This window comes from Vespula pensylvanica, chromosome 3 (assembly GCF_014466175.1).
Source record: "Vespula pensylvanica isolate Volc-1 chromosome 3, ASM1446617v1, whole genome shotgun sequence".
NCBI lineage: Eukaryota > Metazoa > Arthropoda > Insecta > Hymenoptera > Vespidae > Vespula > Vespula pensylvanica.
This window is the reverse complement of record NC_057687.1, coordinates 11,784,637-11,806,639: the sequence shown is the minus strand read 5'-3', so window position 1 is coordinate 11,806,639 and position 22,003 is coordinate 11,784,637. Positions and strand designations below refer to the sequence as shown.

Below are 22,003 nucleotides of genomic sequence, written 5' to 3'. Positions count from 1 at the left end.
TATGTATAATATTATTTTATAAAGTCGTAATATTTGTCATTAAAACAGTTTAAGTAGATTATTTATTGTATACGCGCACGCGCGCGCGCGTGTGTATACACGTTTATTCACATAAGTGCGTCACACGATTTATACATAGTTTATGTATACATAAAATATCAATATGTACAGACTATAGTAAAAAGTATAAAATTTTATGGATAAATTTGTAAATGATACAATTTGTTTTTAGTAAGTATTATTAAGTATTTATTTGTAGCAACTGCTCCCATTATGATAGAAGATGAAGAGTCACATTCCAGATCTACAATCCATTGTTTACTTATCTCAGAACCACTTTCAGGTTTTTCATAAAGAAAAACATGTCTTGTATGTTCTATTATGGCAACATAAGAACCATCTGCAAAGCATAGCATTGAATGAAAAATAAAATTTGACAATCTAAGTAAATATAAATCTTACCTGGAGAACATACACAAAATTTTTTATTACTTTTACTTGCTTCAACATACCCAAAACCTGGGAATGTTGTAGTATGTTTTATATTCCATATATTGTCTTCTACAATATCAGTAATCCAAAGACAGCCATCATGATCGTGTCTAAGACATATTGCCTGTCCAAATTTCATTTTATATGTAAATAATACATGATTGTTTGTTCCAAGAGTAGCTAGATGTGTTGTTTTTTGCGATATAAGATTTATTCTTTGCAGAATGTTGTCTTTCCCTTCTATATCACATTCTTCCAATTGTTCAGAATTAAATCCTAAATATGGTTGACCTTCTCCACCAGGTGCATCTGAATTTTCAGAACATAAATGGGCTAATCTACAAATAATATAAAATATGTAAATATATAAATATGTAAAATAATGTAAAATAATATAAAATAAAATAGCAATAATACCTAGAATGAATTTCAGCTGCTAATGATTCATTTGACAAACATTCACCCCCTGTATCACCTTTAATTAACTCATTCCACATTAAACCACTTTCAAACTTTACTAAATCCAATTGTAATGTGTCCTTCTCATGTTTCCAAGTTGTAAGTTTCTCATCTAATCTGTGTTGACATTCACCTTGTATTAAAACATTATCATTTACAGTAATTGATATTTCAGTTGATTTTACATTAACTTTTGCCTGACTTTGATAATATTTCTCAGGTATTTTAATCCAAACTGTGAGTGAATCTTCATCTTGAGACCAACAATATTTAGGGATTTTTATATGTTCTCTATCGCCTATGTCTGTTATACTATTTTCTGTGATTGTCTGATTGTTAGATTCAAAAGTTACATTATTTTGACAAATGGAATGTAAATGGTCACCATTTTCTTCTATAAATACATATTCTACGGTACCTCGTACCTTTAATACTTGTTTGTTACATAAATGAAAAGTTTCTTGATTTTTGTCAGATTGTTGCCAAGTATAAAATAATAATAAAAGCTTTGTACACTTTTTCCCATTATCATCAGCAACAGATGATAATGTAACAATAACTTGAGATTTAGTTTGCACATATTGGACATCTAAAATAACTCCAGGCTCTGCTTCTTCTAATAGAAATGCTTTAACATGGCCAGATTTATCTTCTTTTAATAAATGGAGGCTGTTACCTCCATTAGAGATTACTACAGTATTGTTGACAGTAAATCCAATTGATGGATTGTATAATGATTTTGATGATTTGGCATTAGAAATACATAATTTATATATTTTTTGGAGAGATCCATTTTTACTCAGTCGCCAAACTATATATTCTTTATCCACAAACCAACATGATGTATCATAAGGATTTTTAAATAAATGATTGTGAAGTGCAAATAATCTTACCTCCAACCAAGATTCTTGATCGGGACTCAATTCTAACCTAAATACATCTGAAATATATTTAATTCGTGTATCTCAAAGTTAATCAAATTCTTAATAAAAGTATAGGTTATATACGCACCATTCTCCAAACTTATTTCAGATTTCACAGGAACGACGTCTGGAGAGAATTGATATTTTTCAAAACGTGGATTTAAAAGAGATCTATTAGGACGTAATTCTATTATTTTTGTCATTATTTGTAATGTCGCAACTCACAGAAACTACGTGGAGAGACTCGACGTACAAATAACTACGCAACGATACATCAAGATACGCCATAGAGAAACATTTTAACTAATCGTGATATATTGCGAATTATAGATATATTAGTTAGTAGATAAATAAATAAGATCCATTTAATCGATTAATCAAATGAAACATTACATTCAATTTAAATAAAAATCACGCACGTATATGTAAACTAAAATGATACACATACATATAAAGAAAAAAGAATACAACATAACTGATTCTTTCGTAGCTCCGGGAACTTAAAATATTCATCGTAAAGATAAAGCAATGTTATAACATGTCAATTTATTACAAACAATATTATTACAATGTTATATACAATCTAACTCAACTATTCTGGTACATTTCGTATTTATTTACATTATGTATAAATACACGTATTTACGTTCACGAATTTTATCAACATTTCATTTTAAAGTTAGAGCGTAAAGTAATTACATATTCTTATTAAAACTTATATATAAAAATAAATAATGAAAGCATTAAAGAAAACAACAGAAATATTAACTTCTGTATTCACAATAGATGAACTGTGCATAGCAAAAAAATAAAACATGTATTTTTTTGATTCATTAAAGTTTTCATTATACAATTCTATTGCGTTCATTATTTTTCTGCTTATTATTTTTAGCACATACTACTATGTTTTTCCAAAATTCATTATTGATTAGAACAGTTAGTAAAATCCAGAAATTTATAATACATAATCGTTATTTGTTTCATTTCATATATATCCATACAGTGAAACATAAATAAATGATGCATTATTGTAAACATTTTATGAACAATGTTTAATTTTACTTAATACTTAGTTAAAAATAATTTTAGAGCATTTAACCACATATGTGTTTATGCAGATCAGACTTTTGTAGATTTTTTCTCTGCTTATTTGAAACTAAGTATCACTATAAAAACGTCTATTCAATTTCAATGCATAAATTATATTTTTTGTACAAATCTTCTGGCAGTTTATATCATGAGCTAATGGTTTTGAAAAGCAAATCATTTTTAATGATTTCAATTTTTTATTTCGTGTTATTGTAATAAAATTTTGCCGAGCCAAAAGCTAAGTAAAAACATCTAATTATTTATGATATATATAGACCATATTTATATAAATCTAATCAACAAAACCGTATGCAAACAGTTCATACATTATTTTTTTTTTTTTTTTTTTTTTTTTTATATTAAATTCATTTGCATTTGGAGTTTTATATAAGTATATATTTTTATGTGAATTTAATTGTAACTTAATATTTTTTTGATATATCACAGCCTCATAAGATGTATCATCTGTGATAAGAAAGTATAGTGGTAGCCCATAAAAGCCGTTGCCAAATCCATCGAGGTACTCTACATGGACCAAGACTAGCCATCGCCCTGGCTAAATGTCGAATCCAATCCCATATACCCCATGGTGCATGTCCACCATTGACGTAAAGAACGTATGTAAAACCATCTTTACACCTTCCATGAATGTAATAATAATATGGTAAAAAACTGTGTAATCGAAAATGGCACCTTTGATAAAACAATATAGCAGGCACATTGCTAGATAGAACATGTAAGAAAACTGCTTTCACTAAAGAACGTTCTGGAGCAGTGACATGTGCCAATAACTGCTCCAATAATAATGATGCAATACCATTTCTTCTATATGTACGGCGTACTCCTAAACTAAGTATATATCCAACTAAAGAATCTTTCCCTAGACTAGGACACAGAATTCCACGATCTTCTTCGTTTAACTTGACATACGGTTTAATCTCAGCAACAATAAGTCCTATAATTACTCCACCATATACTGCAGCTAACGCGTAAAATCTTGAAGAGCTTGTTATCTCTTCGTACCATGAATTTGGATAATCTGTAAAAATAGAACTATCGTATTATCTTCCATTACACATATTAAAGCGTAAATTGAGATAATATTCGTCTCACCTATGGGAAACCAATCTTGGCAAAGTGCACGAACTTCTTCTAAATCGTCCGGACACAAAAAACGTAATTGAACCTCGCCCAAAACGCAAAGAGGAACGGTCACAGAAGTCACGGGGGTTGTCGAACCACCAAACCAATTTGTTGTTAAATTTCTATTCGTGTACGCGCGCTTATTTCTCAAGTCAACCTCTAGTTCACTTTTTTCGATTTCCGGCAAGATAAGGTACCGGTTAAAGGACACGGCCATTACGCCACAAATTTTCTGGCATCTTACGAATCATTTGTACGGCGATATGAAGTACGTCAAGTCGCATACAAACATCTGTTAATAAACATATCGCGATTCGCAGACATTTTGTTTTCATAGATTTGTTTATGCCAGAAGAGAACGTAAACTCTCGTGACGTAATACGAGCTGAATCGAAGAAGCAGGGTCGCCACTTCATCGCATTTGATACTTTTCCTGCCAATTAACTAAAAGTACCATTGCCGAACTTAGAAACTCTTTTTTTCAATGTGCTATGTTTTTTGAAAATGATCCACGTTGCGAGGAACGAACATAGTATGTCTAGAAGGTTAAATCCTTAGTATGAGTGTCGAACGGGAATTCGAATTCGACCAACTATAAAAGAAACAAATAGATAATAGGGAGAGGGAAAGAGAAAGAATCGTCGGAAATAGAAAAGTTCTGAGTCAGCTGTTTACTGTGTGGTTCGTTGCGTGACCACTTCAGATTTCAATCTAGTATGGCGGCAAATAAAAGTGTCATTGTTCTTACACCCGACGGTCGTCGACAGAATGTTCAAGTTACTCCAAATACAACCATTTTACAAGTAAATAGATTAATATTTAATATTGATTCGAAGTTTATTCTTGAATTTGAATTTATATTAAATTTACATAAAAAAGTTAACCGGCAAATTTATATACAATTATAGGTGTTGGAAGAAGTTTGCCAAAAACATGGATATAATGCAAACGATTACGATATTAAGTGAGTAACGCGCGAAATTTATTTTTCCATCATTTACAATGCACTGTCTGTTTTGTAGGCACTTCAATAAGATATTAGATGTAAATTCCATATTGCGTTTTACTGGTTTATCTAATAATGCACGGGTGGAAATGGTACCTTGTAAAAAGCCACGTAATACGTCCAAAGTTACAGTGGGTATACTATTAGAGAATGGTGAACGATTAATGAGTGATTTTTTACCAGATGTCACTTTGGCACAAGTTTTAACGACCATATGTCCTAGTGAAGATCGCAAAACTGCAGTAATAATATATATGCATCGTGAGGTAGTATATCTTATAAGATCTTATATAAATATTGGAAGCATATACAAATAGATCTGTTTCATAGGTACATGGTCAAGCTTTAGAAGAAATGACTTTGAAATCATTAGGTCTTACTAGCGGTAAAGCTATGTTACGGATGATACATCGTGATTTAGTACAATTAAAAACACAAGCACATGTATCTACAACTTTAATACCAAAATCTTCAAAACACATAGATGATGATTATACTAAGCATAATAAACAAAGGATTTCCTCGACATCTTATGAAGACAAAGCATTAGATCCTATTGCATTGTTGAAAGAAGAAAGAAATAAAATGAGGTCACAAGATTTTAAGCACATAGAAAACATTAGAACAAAAGAAGAAAAAAAGTCGGACAATAATACGGATAGGGATAATGCTACGAATACTTATGATCGTCAAGAACTGTCAAAGTATAATGACATAAAGGACAAATTTAATACAAATTTGTATTCAAATGCAGAAGAAGAGATAAATATAGAGTTTGTAAGATCTTACTTTCATAATACTACAAATATTAATCTAGGTAGTTAACGAACGTAATTGTTGTGTTATAGTTGGGAGAACGAAATGCATTAGTATTTGATCAAGCTGTAGCACAAGCATTGCCAAAAATTGAATTACCAGATAGTTTTTTCGATTTGACAGTCGAAGATGCAAAGATACTTTTACGAGATGCTAAACGAAGGAGAGAAGAGCTAGAGGAAGCACCACTTTTGACTGAAGCTCAACGTCAACTTGAACAAGATAAACGTATATTAGAACAACTGAATAAATATCGCAGGACAGTGATTCGTATTCAGTTTCCAGATCAATTGGTTTTCCAAGCTTGTTTTAAACCTATAGAATCTGTGCAAGTTATTAAGGACTTTATCAGAAATTATTTATGCGACACATCTTGTGACTTTACTCTTTGTAAGTTACCATGTATTAGCCATAACATTTTTAAATTAGAAATATGTCAATTAAAGATACATCATTTTGTTTGGTAACTTCACAGATACTGCTCCACCAAAACATATTTTAAATCCAGAAGCACGATTAATAGATGAGAACCTTGTACCATGTGCTATTATATATTATTCTGGAACATCATCTTTAAAATCATCTGTAAAAGAAAAATTAATAGATCCTAGAATTGCCAATATACAAGCAATTAAATCAAGGTAAAATATGATTTGTGTTTACTTTTATTATTCGAATATATTTTTAGATGATATTATAATTATACAAAACTTTAAAGATATCAGTAAATAACGTAGTATGCTTATTATTGTTACAGAATGACTTTAATATCTGAAGAAAAAATTAAAACGGATAAAGAACAAAGTAAAGCAATCAAAGATATCACAGCTGCTCCAGGACCCAGTGGTTACTAATTGTTCAAAACAAAATAAATGATAATTATATTATAGAGCAAATAAAGTAATATAATAAATAAATTTGTATTTAACAAAGATATGAAAAATAATTTTTATAAATGTATGATAGGAATTCTTTATTGAGTATTTGTACAGATCTATATGTATGTCATTTAGAGACGTGTATGTGTTTGTGTGTGTTTTATGCATTAGTAAAAATTGAAGTATACAGATATCTGTATAACAATAATGCCATTATTAATGCTGATTATTTACAAAAGTGAAAATGGACTTAGTTATAGCCAAATGATGAAATGTATAACAAAAAGGTACAAATTTTTTGGTACTAACTTTGATAAATATTCAAGAAATTTAGTTTTGTTGATTTTTATGTAATTATATGATATATGATTTATTATAATGATATGGAATGTGCAAATTAAACAATTAACTTCTTGCACTTCCATGGCTCATCAAATAGATTGTAGAAGTAACAATTCATATTTTTTATAATTTTTACCTAATGGACAGCTCTTTTATGCATTACAAACATTAATTATTATCTATAATCTTTTATATCAATAATGTGTGCATACGTTTATCTTTATAAGATATGTTATTTGAGTTAATCATGAATGTTTATAATGGATAGATGCATTATAAACTTTAAACATTATCCACGAAAGATGTATACGACTTTGAAATTGCGTTTCTAACGTTTGACAACTTTGTTTTTTTTTATTTTATATTTTTTTTTTTGTTCGCAGCACAAGCACATATCATTATGGCATGAAATAAGGTGTGTTCACGAGAGTATAAAAAGCAATTTTCATACTGACGCCAGGACAAACAGTGAACTTGTCATTTGCATAATAATACAAACTCACAATAACATACGTATATATGTAAATGTATAAAATAATTGCATAATTACAGTTGCATTGAGTTTATACAAAATAGAAATATATGAACTATATGAACTATGAAATATATGAAAACTATGAACCAATATGAATTGTGAAAATATAAGAATGTAGACAAAGATGATATGATGTTAATTTAATTTTGTCTATAATGACGTCAGTTCGAGATCATACAGACAGACTGTAAACGTATTCTCTAACTGAGCACACCTATTTGTTATCATAATATTGCTTTGGCATAGTAAATATTGTGATAGTATCAAATATTTATGTGCTTCAAACAGTAAGGCCTACATCAATATTTACATGCAAAGATGAATTTGATTTATTATGACTTTCTTTTATAACTTTCAATAAAGAATTATTAACTTTGCAAATCAGGAGGTACTTTTGTGGGAGACTGTAACTGCAAATGCATGAGCCGTCGAATGGGACCGCCAATTATGTTTCCAGTTGGACCAGAACCACCTGATTCTCCTTGAATACTTTCCATTAAGTTTGTTTCTACTATATCAGTGTGTTTATTATCAATATGTTCTTCTTCCTTTACTAATTCTGCTTGCAATTGCGAATCTAACAATCGCATGTACTTATCCATTTCGCCACCTTTATCTTCATCATCACCACCTAATGAACCTTCTGAGCTCCCTTCAAATTCTCCTTCCCCGCCTGGCACAACTAAATCTAAAATATCGCGTAAGGTACTGTCAAACACATCAGCATCAAATTCTATTCTGCCATTATCGTCTGGATCATGCCTTGTATTGTCATCCGCCGATTGATCCCTTTAAAGAAAAACAAGTCATAACGACACTCAATTATTTTGCGAAAACGATATTGAAACTAAAGTAAAAAAACATACTCTACGAATTGTACGCCATCGATATCACTATTTTGATTAAGAAAGGCTTGTACTTTTTCTCTAAGACTCAATGGCTCATGTTCATGTTTTTTGTCTTTACTATTTCCCCATTGTTGATTCAAAAGCATTTCTAATTGTGCTGGATCTATATTCAGCCAACTGTCACTGTCTGCAGGACTTAATGTACCTTCATCTTGGGCTGTAAAATAAACAATGAAGTATATTTACAAATAGTGTATAAGAAGTTATAATACCAAACTTATATTATTCCAAATACATACTTACCAGTAATCAACTGAAAAAATAGACACAATATGCATGCATATTGCTTTTTTTATGCATGCAATTATCTTTTTAATACAAAACTAAAGAAGTAACTAAAAGTATACAATATATGTAACTACAACATTTTTTAAATTTAACTCAATGAAGATATCAAAATACGATGTAGAAAGCTTTTATTTTGTAGTTTACTCTAAATTGACTAAGTCACATGCATCTGCATGAAAGCACACTCTTAGTTACTTTTATCCTACTAATACATAATCATTGTTGTAATTACCATACATCTCAACATCATTCGTTTGTATATTTTCCCATGCTTCTAGAACTTTTTCTGCGTCTGTTTTATCATTATGTAGTAAGGTATCGTCTAAATTTAAGTGTTTTAAAAAGTAGTCTTTTGCTATAACTGAAAGTTTTTCACGTTCTTGACTGCCTTCCAACAAGTCTTTGAAATATCCACTAGCTTCCAAACGAGACAAAAATGCATTGAGCGAATGTTCATTTGATATCGACTTTCCTTCATTATCTATTCCTGCTGCATTTTTTGCTCTTTTTCTACGTTCCTCATTAGCACGAGCTACTAACATTTCTAGACCACATGCTATTTTAACACCAAGAACATATGCATTATATTTGGAACTAGTTGCAGGAGGTAAGTTCCAACCTGTTCTTGGATCACCGGTATACCGACTATGCGATGCCAGTGCATATAAACATTTAGTCATTTTTACATTAACCATGGTACGTTGCTCAGGTGGAAAATACCTCATGGCACGACAAACCTAAAATTATGTTAATATCAAATAACAAGCCTAATTTTTCTGTACGACATTATTAATTAAGAAAAAATATCTTCATTTACTTTACGTTCGAATGGATCCGAATGACAAATTGTTCTAATTATTGGCCCAATGAGCCCTGGTTCCTGTCGTAGAATAGATGCAGCCTTTTCTGGTAAAAAAGCTCTTGCTTTATGTTTCCTTTTACATATTTCCTCTGGATACATATCTATGCGTTTGTTTAATATACTCTGTACTTTATCTGATACTCTAGAATTTTGTGGAATACGATTAATGTTATTCAACAAATTTACAAATGACTTTCCTTTTTCTCTAATAATGTGAAGTAAACCATCATGTATAAAAACACGATCTTGGCAAGTCTCAGGATTAGCCCATAGAGGTAACGCATTCGCAGCTTCGATTAAAAGAAATTCACCATCTGAATCTACTAATCTAGCAACTAATCCATCAAACACTTTTGTCAGTTTGTATATAAGAAATACTGTAAACCATTCATCTCCTATATCCTCATCAAAATGTAAAGTTGCATAAATGTGAGCTACAGTTTGATAATCTAAGAAAACAAGTATTTATTAAAATCAAGGTGACATTAACATGCAGGTAGTAATAGAAAAAAAAAAGTATCATTTACCTTCTATAACCATTGAATTGTCAAGAATTCTTTCTAGCATCATTGCTTGTTTGGTTCTTGGACGGAATACTAAGGCATCTCTATGCCAAATATAATCAGTCGTATACGGTGCAATTTCTTGATAATATCTCGCAATTTCTTCATTAAGTTGTGCTTCAGTTATATTATCTGTGTTCAATGCATAACAAAATTTGGGATAAAGGAAACATTCAAGAACGTCATCCTCTCTCGTTTTATGTATTATTGGTAAGTTCGCCATTTTTTTATATACGTGACTAGCCATTTAGACTTTTCAAACAAAAAACATTTACAGTTTATTACTGTACGCTTTGTATCGTTTCGATCATAGTCTAACCTCAATTCCAGACAAATTTATAGTACCACGAACTACCAGATTCTCAAACAAATTTGTATCGACTATATCGGATGAAATGTCCATAACGTATAATTATATATGATTTTCAAACGTTTCTTTTCTTATTCGGTATTATTTGCTTCGACAAACGTCAGATGGCAGTTAGGTAGAAATTAGTTACGTATCATCTACGAATGATACTCGACTATAAATTTACGATTTCATACTAGTACATATCATTCGATTTACGATCTAAGGTTTTAATAAAGAAGCATCTTAATAGAATACAAAAAGGAAAAAGATGGCGGTAGGCAAAAGTTATACGGTCGGACGTTCCTCAAGTTGTTTTCGCAAATATCGAATATTGTTTGTATTCGGTATAACTGTCCTTTGCGTGCAATTTTATTTAGCTCACTCGTTTTTTGGTTTAGATAATCGTAAGCTTGGAAAATCATCAGCGGACGGAGTAAGTGGAATCTAACCTTTCAATCTTTCAATAACTATTTTGTATGTATATTCGAAAAGATATTATAAAAATACAAATATCTGAACATATATTCTGTTTACGTTGTTTTACTAACTTTATATGCTTAATAAGAGTCGTTTTTATATCGTTTATTAATAGGAAGATGTATTGCAATCGGAAGAAAGTGAAGGTTTGCCAAAAGGCTCACGTCAATTGAAACTTCCACCTGACAAACAAGCAAATAAATCTTCTCAATATCATCGTAATCGCACTGCCAGAATAATGCTAGATCGCAAATCATTAAATTTTACACCTGCTTGCGAAGTCCTTGGCAGAGAAGCTGTAAGTGCAGTGACACGTGCACAAAGTCAAATATGCAAACAACGCATTGTCAATGTGACGTGCCTTAGTCAGCAGGGTTTGTTATATCCAGAAAGGATACAATCCTTGTGTTCACATTCTCTAGGTTTTTCAAATAAGCCAGTAAACTTGGGTTGTTTCCAAGATGATAAAACCTTGAGAGTACTTTCTGGTTATTACCATATTTTCAAAGGGAACAATTCTCCAGAGCGTTGTGCTTTTATGTGTCTTCAATCAGGATATCCATATGCTGGTACTGAATACTCGTTAGTATCAGAAATTAATGTCTTGTAATTATATATTTATATACGGTTCAAATATCTGTATTAATTTTTTATGGACGATTTTATAGTGTAGAATGTTTTTGTGGAATGGAAGAACCACCTCAAATAAAACATCTACCAGACTCTAGTTGTAATATGAAATGCTCTGGCAATCCAAAGCAATTATGTGGAGGCTATTTAACAATTAATGTTTTCTGGACTGGTATCCAAAGTAAGAAATATATAAGTATATCTGTATTGAATGCACAGAAGCTATAATCATTTATTTTGGATTCATTTTATTTGTAAAGGTGATGGCATTTAATTAGTATATGTTGTACGATTTTATGTGCTTAATTTGTTAAAATTCTTAAAGTTAAATTTGTTATGGTTTTAGTAGTAATTTATACTCCATTGAAATATGCATAGGGCTGTAAAATTTAAGATTCAAATAGATTTCATTAGGTGTTTATAAATATGTTGCAGAATTTAAGTCTCAAGAAGCAAGAAATTCAAGTTCAAAAACAGGGCATGAGAAGGCAGCACGCATAGCTTACTTGTTAACTGTGAACGGTAGAGCTAGTCGACAAATTAAGCGACTTATCAGTATTTTATATCATCCATCTCACTTATTTTATATTCACGTTGATGCTGTAAGAATATTTTGGATTTGAATTTTACAGTGATGTAATTATCTCGTTCAAAGTAACATATCATGCATTTTCAGAGACAAGATTATTTATATCGTGAAATGTTGAAAATAGAAAAATCATGTAAGGCTAATAATATCAAAGTAGCAAGAGGAGAAGGTATGAGACATGCAACTATTTGGGGTGGTGCAAGTCTTTTAACAACTTTTTTAAAATCTGCACGACAAATACTTGCACATCAGCAATATTGGGATTTTCTTGTAAATTTATCAGAATCTGATTTTCCTGTGAAAACCAATGCTCAGTTAACGGAATTTCTTAGTTGGAACAAAGGTATGAACTTTGTTAAATCACACGGAAGAGAAGTTCAACGTTTTATTACTAAGCAAGGATTGGATAAAACTTTTATTGAATGCGAAGCACGAATGTGGAGAATAGGAGATCGAAAATTGCCGAATGGTATATTTATTAATCAAGTATTGGAATTTGCATATTAAAAAGTTTATGTAAAGAAGACATGATGTATTAATTTTTCAGGTATTCAAATTGATGGTGGCAGCGATTGGGTAGCTTTAAGTCGAGAATTTGTAGAATATATTTCTAATCCAAACCCAGATTCTTTAGTAGCTGATCTTTTAAAAGTATTTCAATATACCTTATTACCTGCCGAATCTTTTTTTCATACTGTATTACGTAACTCACGATTTTGTGATAGTTATGTAGACAATAATCTTCATGTGACTAATTGGAAAAGAAAATTGGGTTGTAAATGTCAGTATAAAGCTGTAGTCGATTGGTGTGGTTGTAGTCCAAATGATTTTAAACTTGAAGATTTCAGTAGAATACGTAATACCGCTGATCGTAATTTGTTTTTTGCACGAAAATTTGAACCTATCATAGATCAAAGAATTATAGATAGAGTAGAAGAATGGTTATATCCCGAAAGAGCAAACATGACTGTCAGAGCTAATAGTTACGATGCATATTGGCAAAGTCTTTATCATAAGGCAGATTTAAGTCCTCCAATAGATGATGCGTTATTAACAGTGTCACATTCTTTAGCAAGACTTTCTTTCCAGAAGCTTAATGTTAATTTTCAGAATGTACGCGTTATAGAAACAACGGCATATTTTCGAGAAAATCGATTTACTGGAATATTAATTTTTGCTGAAGGTGATATAGAACCTCGGGAGACATCAATATTGCAAAATAAATATACACAAAAGATTGAAGCTCTGGTGTATTTACGACATAATGTTTCTACTAATAGATTATGGTTAGGGAAAATTCATAGTCTTTTTGTTAATATTGAATATGACCAGAAAGAACAAACATTTAGAAATGTGATGGGTAGTATAGGCCCTTATTCAAATCCAGTTTTGTTATATGAATTTGATGATGCAATTACAACTCCACAAAATTTTTCTGTGCTCTGGGTTGATCCACATGGACAACTAGCAGATGTTAATCATATCCATATAGAAGATGGTGTAGCATTGGTAATAATATATTTACATTATCTAAAGTAATAGTGTGTCTATCTTTAAGTATTTCTAATTATATTTCTTTATTTTTCTCAGGGGGGACATGTCAGACCACAACTTAGTGATCATTTGGTAATAGGTACTTGGCATGTGTTATTGGTGGTTGACTCATTGCTAGTAGCAAAAATAAATTTTTTAGTAACTCCATTATCCTATTGGAAAAATCAACAAATTGACAAAGAAAAAGCTAAGGAAGTAAACAATATGCCTGACGATACTTATCATAATACAGATGAAATAACAAAAAAATGGTCAAACTTTGTAAACTTGATGATACACCATGAGCAGCACTCTTATGAAAAAGTTACAGAGAATAAAATTGGTCCTGGTCTAGATCAATGGATAGATGGATTAGTATACGAACATTATGAAATTGATAAAATATGCAATGCTGATGATCAGACCAAAACCAAACTAAAATTGCAGAAATGCATTGATACTGCTTGGAGCTCTTTGAGCCCAGACCCAAAGGCTGATATCCATAACCTATGTCAAAATTATTAATTAATTTACCAAATATGTGCCATTTTTAACATTTTTAAACTCATTATGCCTGTATGAAGATTATCTATCTCTTTAGATATTTTTATATTGACAACATCTGTATATACATTGTATTTATAAAAATATATATATATATATATGTATATATCCATACATCATACGTACATACATACATACATACATATATACATTTATACATCGTACCTACGTTCATACATTATATATACACATGCGCGCACGCGCAGAACACATTTGACAATATACTGTGCGAACTATAAATATTATACTTTCCTTATAAAAGTTCCAAATATTTTATTTTTTAACTAACAATTGCAGATCAGTTTAAAAGAATTTTTTAATACATAAATTGTAGAAAAAAATATGAAGTAGAATTTTATATAACTATTTTCTTCTCTCTCTCTCTCTCTCTCTCTCTCTCTCTCTCTCTCTATCTATCTACTCTCTCTCTCTCTCTCTCTCTCTCTCTCTCTCTCTCTCTCTCTCTCTCTCTCTCTCTATCTAACTATCTACTCTCTCTTTCTCTCTCTCTCTGGATTCAATTTTCAAACTCTTGATTGGACAAGTGATACGTGATAGCCAATCCGAAAGCTTAACCTATAAGGTATTATGATGATACAACCAGAGTCCAACGAATGAATGTTCGACAAAAATTGGAATACAATTCTTCTAAACTAATCTGTGTGTTTGTCAAAATATTGAACTAACTCAAAAGTCGTTCGTAAACCAAGATGGAAACGCATGTGACAAAACTGGAATATCTGCATAAGCTGACCGCTTTGACTTTTAGGAAGTTTATCGCAAGATGTCGGGGGATGTTTTGCGCGACGAGCCGCTGATATGCTCTTGGGCGAAATGACTTGCTTGTCGTGGCGAATGCCTGTAAAATTCCGGCCTAAGTTAAATCACATAGTGTTGTAATCTTGCCGGTGAAATCATTTAACATCTCAAGTGTGTGTTGCCAGCGGTGCAAAATTCGAGCACGGAAATTGTTCGTGGAAACTGTATCAGTGCATGTACCACTGCCAGAACCACGGAACGAAATAATAGATACTGTTTTAACAAAGAAATAAGACTATCGAAATTAGAATTGAAAGATTCTGAGGGAATACGTGATTTTAATAGTAATTGAAATGGGTGTCAGGGCAAGTACCGTAGCACAATCTGCAGGAGGCAACAGTCAATCATCTACTGGGACCAATGAGACCACGATGCAAGGCTTTTCTATGCTTCGTTCCTTGCCTGGAGGTGTTGGCGTGTTGCAGCATCAACATCAACAAGGAAGTCAGTCGCAGACTTCTCGAGTATCTGGAGATAATAGACAACGTGCACGTTCTCTCAGTTCTGTACCGGATCTTTCTTCAGGAGAACAAGGTGCTCTTGCCTCTACCGTCGGTGTTGGAGTAGCTCAGGCTCTTGGATTGCCACAACTTGATTCGGACGATGCAGATGAAGATAGTGGTAGGGTATATGCCGCTCACAGCTTGCCTTCTCACATCTGGTCCCTTAACGGTAGGTTGTCCCAGTGTATAGAGTACCGACATAATCTATATCCTTTTTATCTGCGTAACTATAATCTATTGGCAAATTGCTTTTGTATAATAAAATTAAACGTTCTTTTTTATCTAGAATACTATATTTATATACATTTGACTATTATAAATGTATATAGTTCATTTTGCTTTGTATAATGCTATACAGGCAAAGATTATATAACAATTACTGTTGCTTGATTCCTAATATTGCTATCTTCAAGGGCATCACATAATATTCTATACAGAAAGTAGATCTAGTTTTTATGCTTTAATTTTTTCTTATAGTTTTTCAACGAAGATTATAATTCATGTATCCTTCATTAAAACAGAGGAAAGTCATTTCAAATACTGTATCTCTCGATTTTGCATTTATGATGAGAAACGTAATCGTGAAACTAATATAATTTTGATCAACCGATAAGGAGGTTATGTTGTATTCGTAAAATTTCACATACTTAGTTTTGCCGCTTGCGATCGCGGGTAGGACAGGGGGCGTTTGTTTTGGCGCGTGTGTAGTGCTTTGCCACGTGTTCTAAAATAATCTACCAAAATTCTCTGACTATTCGTCACGCATATTTTATGGGAAAAGGTTGGAGAAAAGACCTATAACTCCTCTTACAATAATAGGGATAACAACATTTCTTTATGTACAAAAGAAAACACGATTTCTTTCTTGATGCGATCGACCGAATGTTTTGTTCACACTTCTCATACGTGTTCTATGAATTTTTCAACAAATATTTGAAAAAAGATCTTGAGAAATTTTTTCACGACTGAAAAGTTCTTTCAAGAGTCTTTATTGTATTTCTTATACCTTTGTAGCTGTTACATGTAAACAGAATTTGCGATCTCTTATGGACGATAATAGTTCTTTATTTATCTCACAACGCCAAAGCTTTACATAACGTATATGAAAAGAGCCCATTATGTATCAGTAAGTGAAATTCAGGGATTTATTGAGGAGTTTAAAGAAAAATTTTTCAAGGAATTAATCGAGGTTACTACTAGTAGCAATTCACTACATGTAATATGATCCAGGAAAGTCTTTCAACAATTAGTCACGCATATTTACGATGGAATATCCAACACAACAAAAATATTTATTTCCTAGATTTTTTTTTTTTTTTTTCCTATTATTATTTTCAGAAACAATATTCATAAGTAAAATACGTACTTCTTCACTTGTATATAAAAACGAGACAAGTGTAAATTATTTAAGCATCTTATAGACGAATAACGTCGCATGGCGTCAAACGAGGTATTTTCATAACGCCAAACTGTTGCATCAAATCACTATTATATATAGAAACAACTATTATATTCAGTGTTAGTTGTTGCTAAGATTTTAGTGTTTAGATTAAAGATTTGTGTATATTGCTAATTAAAATATAATTGCTTAAAAGTACAATAAATTATCAATTCCTATTAAAAGAAAATGAATTAACAGTGTATCTCCATGTATTTTTATTTTCGGTATTAGATGATTTAATCGATGCCATGGCTCCGTCGATAAAATGTTTTAAGAGCATTTGAGAAATAATCTTTTTGGTTAAAAATTGTATATGCGGCGTTACTTTCGTTTTAAAGAGGTCGCTACACGTGTTGCCGGTTCGGTTGGCCCGGTAACCGTACACAATCGATGATGGTTTGGCTTATTCAGTGTAAATTTTAAATTGTGATAATTGAAAATGATATAGGAATAGTATTGAGAGGGATATAAAATCTCGACATGGGATGGGTCGGTCAACGTTAGGTTCGGATTATTATGGGAATTATAGTGAGCTCGTGCTTGAATGAGTCTGAGGCTGAAGTTGTGCCTGTACATCGTGTGAGAAGAGTTTTCTATGGTATACTTCTTTCTAGGTATTCTTTGTTTTATCAATGTACACATACTCAGTAGGTATACTTATGTTTAAGGTCTAAAGTGTCCTGTATGCTCTAAGTTTATCCTACCGGATGATATTGAGTGTCACCTGGTAATGTGCCTGACCAAGCCGCGTCTCAGTTATAATGGTGAGTCATAATTGTTATATAATAGAATAGACATTTGTAAATAACTTTTAATAATTTTTCCTTCGAATTATAGAGGACGTATTAGCAGATGAAAAAGGCGAATGTGTAATTTGCCTGGAAGAATTACAGCCTGGTGATGTTATTGCCCGCTTGCCCTGTTTGTGTATATATCATAAAAAGTACGTATACTTAAATTCAACTTGCGTTATTTTGTATTATTTGTTAAACAAATTGGAAACATGTACGTGTTTAGAATAATATCATATGTTGTAATTATATTTTCAGTTGCATTGATAAATGGTTTCAAGTGAATCGTAGCTGCCCTGAACATCCTGGAGATTGATTTGCACTTTGAAAATTACAGTGGATAATGAGTTTGGCCCAGAGGACACTTATGTCAATGGGAATAGGAATGGAGATAACGAAAGAAATTTGAAAAAAGCTAGTCAAGGTGACTGCTAGTCCGCAATGGTGGTTGGTGCATGCGGTGGTTGTTCAACAGAACAAGATACACTAAAATTAAAATTGAGAACGGACGTTTGATTAAATTCTCGACTCTATTATTACTAAGGAGAGGACTTAAAAACAAATCGCCATAAGTTTCAACGATACAATGCTATTAACTATACGTATCTATAATTAATCTATTATTGCTCTATCGCTTATTATCAATTGTACCATATTTATAAATTTTACTTAGTTTTACAACTTGAAGTCGATTTAGCATTAAGCAAAACAGTTTTTATCATTACTGATGATTATTTTTTCTTTGGAAAGGGGAGATAAAGGACAAATCATAGTCAAAGGACCTGCCCCATGCAGGTGAGCTCTACCTTAGATAATTTAGTTATATTTTTAATGATTTTACTATCACGACAATGTATCGTTTCTGTTATCTGTTGGGAGATGAGTGCTAGAAAGGATATTTTTGATACTTTCATAAAAGGGGAGCCAGGATGTATAAGAATTTCAAGCAGAGGACTTGTCGCAATATTGTTGATGCTGTAGTAAAAATAAAGGTTCTGATTTAACCTTCTCTATTGAAATTTATGCTAATGTGATAATCTCTTTTATGTTCTTAGAGAATTGGCATTCTCCGTGTTACTAAAATGTACATATGATAATATTAATTGTAAAGCAACTACCCTATAATTAATCCCTTTTATATATGATAAGGATAAACATAACACCATGATAGTTTTTGTAATGCAAAGATGCAGGTCTGTCAATTTTCCAGTAATATACAAAAGCTCACGTATACATATTGGGATCGGACATGTATTGCATAAAGTAATAACTGTAATAAAACGATGACAATTTGAAAATACGTAGAGAAAAGTAGTAAAAATAAAATGCAATGTGGATATGTATTATATTAATCTTGAGTGCAATTATGAATTCCAAATAATATGTAGAACGCAGCAACTATTTTTACGATACAATACGTTATTCGATAGAATGCCTAATATGCAGGTAAGTATTGTATCATCGAAAACAGAAATATCATTGCATTTGAAGAGTACGAAGTTCGATAATTTATGATTTCAATTATAGAATCAATGTTTCTAATTTCTTAATAATTTCTAATTTGTATAAGACACATATGATAAGAAAAGAAAAAAAAAAGGAATATTGATGAAACTGTAATTTTGTGATACACGACCTAAGAAATATCGATATATTTACAAACGATATATTTACGTCGCCAAAGAGAAACCAATAGTTTGTAAAAAAAAAGATCGTTTGAACACAACAACATAATCGTATCATATGACATAACAAAACGTATTGTTTATTTCATTTGGAAGAAAATTTTTTCTTATTTGTTTTGCGATACATATCTACGTATAACTGAAAACATTGGAAGGAAGTATTACAGGATTGGTTGGAATTGTAAAATGAGAAATACGGAACACCGTGGATTACTTTAGGAACGTTCGTAATTTTGGAAACGTTGGATAACTGCCGTAAAGTGCCAGTAGAGGGGCACTCGATTAAGTAGAGTCTTGGAGACTTTTGAGGTTATAAAAGGCGTTTTGGAAGAAAGTAACGGCAGTATCGAAGGCTAGACTCTCTTGTAGCAACGTGAAAGGATCTTCCTCATCAGGGAATACACAGATATGAAATTGGTTATGTGAGAAGCACGACGTTCTCGCGAGTGAATTCTATGTCAATAACATGTCGGTTCCAAATATCGTTAGGGTAATGCGGGTGCATAGGCTGGCAGATTTGGATGTCTGACAAATATTTATGAATGTATGGGATGATTTATTAATATTTACGGTTGAACATGGTGAAGGAGAAGCCAAATTCAATCCGTATCTACGATTCGGAGGGTTATAGGCGCAGAGCTGCATGCATCTGCGTCAAGAACGATCTCGAGGATGAGGTAAGCCAACAGATGGCAGTCTGGGTATTCTTGCTAAAATTCACATGCAGCATATTTTTCAATTTTTATTTATTCCTATACGATTCGATTTCTTCATTGCAGTTTTAAAAAATCTTCATTCACCATTTTTAAGAATCATTTTTTAAATTATATTTTTTAGGTTCTTCTGGTCACATCCAGTCGAAGGCCTGATAGTTGGATTGTACCTGGTGGAGGTGTAGAGCCTGAGGAAGAACCAGCAGTTACTGCACTTCGAGAAGTCAGAGAGGAGGCTGGTGTTCTAGGACAATTGGGTCGTTGTCTTGGCATATTTGAGGTTGAAAATTAATACTTTAACTTTCGAAATCTTTCCTGGAAAAGTTTTGCGAATTGTAGCTTTATGATCACAGAGAGATTTCTTTTAAACATTTTTTATCATATTTATAAACGATGCATATGGGAATGCGATACATTTATTTTTTAAATCGTAGAATGTGGAACACAAGCATAGAACACAGGTATGGGTAATGCGGGTAACCGAAGAGCTGCCAGAATGGGAAGATTCACGTGCTATCGGTCGGAAACGGAAATGGTTCTCTATACCAGAGGCTCTGCTTCAACTGGCAAAGCACAAGCCCGTCCAGCGCTCGTATTTACATAGCCTCCACAATACTAATCCACGGCATAATCCTAATATTCCACCATCTCACCAACTATTCAAGTGATAAATATTTCTAGCAACAATATCCATTTTAATAAACACAGTTAATATCACACGCCACTCATTTGCAAAAGCAAATGTCATTGAGATTTGATCTATTTGCTGCTACTTTACCTCTTCTCCTAAAGGGATTACAATTATTATCATTGTATTTTATACGTAAAATAATATTATACTTACTGTCCTTATTATTATGTTTATTCATATAGATTGTGTTAATAAACTGGTCCATAAAGGAGCAGTTTCACTAATTTGATTTCCTATTGTTGATGAAAATTTTATAATAAAACATTCTAAGGATTTTTGAGTTACAAGTTTAGTAAGTATATGATCTGCATATATAAAGTTCATGTATTTTCTTATCGTTAATTGATACATACACACACATACATACATACATACACACACACATACATCCAAATGTGTGTGTACATATTTCATACATGTATATATTCGATATATACCAAAACGCGCGGTATATGATATAAAATACTTAATGTACATTTATTACATTATGTGTTTATTTTGATGTACACCATAGCACAAGTATCATGTAAATAATTAGGATTTTTGAATGTATTATAGAATCTGAATTAAAATATTTCATAACAAATATTGTAAACATTCTAGGCTACGATCTTGATTATCCAGATAAAATATATTAATTTAGTCACACATTTAGCAAAGATGTGTAGTTGGGAGTACATATGTATTTGTATTTTAACATTTTATTTTTAAAACATTTTAAGTAAAGAAAACGTTTCTTATACAAATAATATCTAGCTAATCAATAATTTTAAAGAAATCATAATGATATTAAATAGCGACATTGAAGCTTTCCACCACCTTTCGCATGTAGCGTATGTGACTTCAGCGACAGGTATGGACAAAATATGAACTACAAGCGCAATAGGGAAACACTGTCCCCATTATATATC

At 31.7% G+C, this 22,003-nt stretch overlaps 7 protein-coding genes across 10 annotated transcripts; 4 read left to right on the top strand and 3 right to left on the bottom strand.

Annotated features, from left to right (window-relative positions):
• Positions 1–39: 39 nt before the first annotated feature.
• LOC122627815 (nudC domain-containing protein 1) lies at positions 40–2,266 on the bottom strand. Its single transcript, XM_043809385.1, has 4 exons — positions 1,963–2,266; positions 910–1,891; positions 463–830; positions 40–400 (listed from the first exon to the last, which is right to left on the bottom strand). The coding sequence occupies exons 1-4, from the start codon at positions 2,075–2,077 to the stop codon at positions 195–197; spliced, it is 1,671 nt and encodes a 556-aa protein (XP_043665320.1). The 5' UTR covers positions 2,078–2,266; the 3' UTR covers positions 40–194.
• A 134-nt stretch (positions 2,267–2,400) lies between these two features.
• On the bottom strand, positions 2,401–4,323 carry LOC122627854 (N-alpha-acetyltransferase 60). The gene is made up of 2 exons (XM_043809458.1): positions 4,077–4,323; positions 2,401–4,002 (listed from the first exon to the last, which is right to left on the bottom strand). The coding sequence occupies exons 1-2, from the start codon at positions 4,321–4,323 to the stop codon at positions 3,425–3,427; spliced, it is 825 nt and encodes a 274-aa protein (XP_043665393.1). The 3' UTR covers positions 2,401–3,424.
• Positions 4,324–4,773: 450 nt separating this feature from the next.
• On the top strand, positions 4,774–6,862 carry LOC122627818 (tether containing UBX domain for GLUT4). The gene is made up of 7 exons (XM_043809391.1): positions 4,774–4,909; positions 5,015–5,070; positions 5,129–5,378; positions 5,443–5,889; positions 5,961–6,318; positions 6,404–6,569; positions 6,686–6,862. Exons 1-7 carry the CDS (start codon positions 4,823–4,825, stop codon positions 6,780–6,782), a joined length of 1,461 nt encoding a protein of 486 aa, XP_043665326.1. The 5' UTR covers positions 4,774–4,822; the 3' UTR covers positions 6,783–6,862.
• A 12-nt stretch (positions 6,863–6,874) lies between these two features.
• LOC122627810 (protein ecdysoneless) lies at positions 6,875–10,705 on the bottom strand. Its single transcript, XM_043809366.1, has 5 exons — positions 10,269–10,705; positions 9,697–10,190; positions 9,112–9,616; positions 8,550–8,748; positions 6,875–8,472 (listed from the first exon to the last, which is right to left on the bottom strand). The coding sequence occupies exons 1-5, from the start codon at positions 10,549–10,551 to the stop codon at positions 8,052–8,054; spliced, it is 1,902 nt and encodes a 633-aa protein (XP_043665301.1). The 5' UTR covers positions 10,552–10,705; the 3' UTR covers positions 6,875–8,051.
• A 192-nt stretch (positions 10,706–10,897) lies between these two features.
• LOC122627801 (xylosyltransferase oxt) lies at positions 10,898–14,553 on the top strand. 2 transcript variants are annotated; one of them, XM_043809349.1, is made up of 7 exons: positions 10,898–11,089; positions 11,249–11,715; positions 11,802–11,944; positions 12,199–12,365; positions 12,440–12,821; positions 12,900–13,861; positions 13,943–14,553. In XM_043809349.1, exons 1-7 carry the CDS (start codon positions 10,925–10,927, stop codon positions 14,408–14,410), a joined length of 2,754 nt encoding a protein of 917 aa, XP_043665284.1. In that variant the 5' UTR covers positions 10,898–10,924; the 3' UTR covers positions 14,411–14,553. The 2 variants fall into 2 exon arrangements, with proteins under 2 accessions (XP_043665284.1, XP_043665285.1); XM_043809350.1 differs by lacking the exon at positions 10,898–11,089 and having other exon boundaries at positions 11,290–11,431; positions 11,556–11,715.
• Positions 14,554–15,033: 480 nt separating this feature from the next.
• Positions 15,034–19,022, top strand: LOC122627861 (E3 ubiquitin-protein ligase ZNRF2). 3 transcript variants are annotated; one of them, XM_043809466.1, is made up of 5 exons: positions 15,034–15,712; positions 15,794–15,940; positions 17,881–17,976; positions 18,050–18,155; positions 18,262–19,022. In XM_043809466.1, the coding sequence occupies exons 1-5, from the start codon at positions 15,562–15,564 to the stop codon at positions 18,317–18,319; spliced, it is 558 nt and encodes a 185-aa protein (XP_043665401.1). In that variant the 5' UTR covers positions 15,034–15,561; the 3' UTR covers positions 18,320–19,022. The 3 variants fall into 3 exon arrangements, 2 of the variants coding, with proteins under 2 accessions (XP_043665401.1, XP_043665400.1); XR_006326934.1 differs by having other exon boundaries at positions 15,039–15,940; positions 18,262–18,798; positions 18,883–19,022; XM_043809465.1 differs by having other exon boundaries at positions 15,039–15,940.
• An 874-nt stretch (positions 19,023–19,896) lies between these two features.
• LOC122627868 (diphosphoinositol polyphosphate phosphohydrolase 1) lies at positions 19,897–21,678 on the top strand. The gene is made up of 3 exons (XM_043809474.1): positions 19,897–20,365; positions 20,526–20,681; positions 20,836–21,678. Exons 1-3 carry the CDS (start codon positions 20,267–20,269, stop codon positions 21,067–21,069), a joined length of 489 nt encoding a protein of 162 aa, XP_043665409.1. The 5' UTR covers positions 19,897–20,266; the 3' UTR covers positions 21,070–21,678.
• The last annotated feature ends 325 nt before the right edge of the window (positions 21,679–22,003 follow it).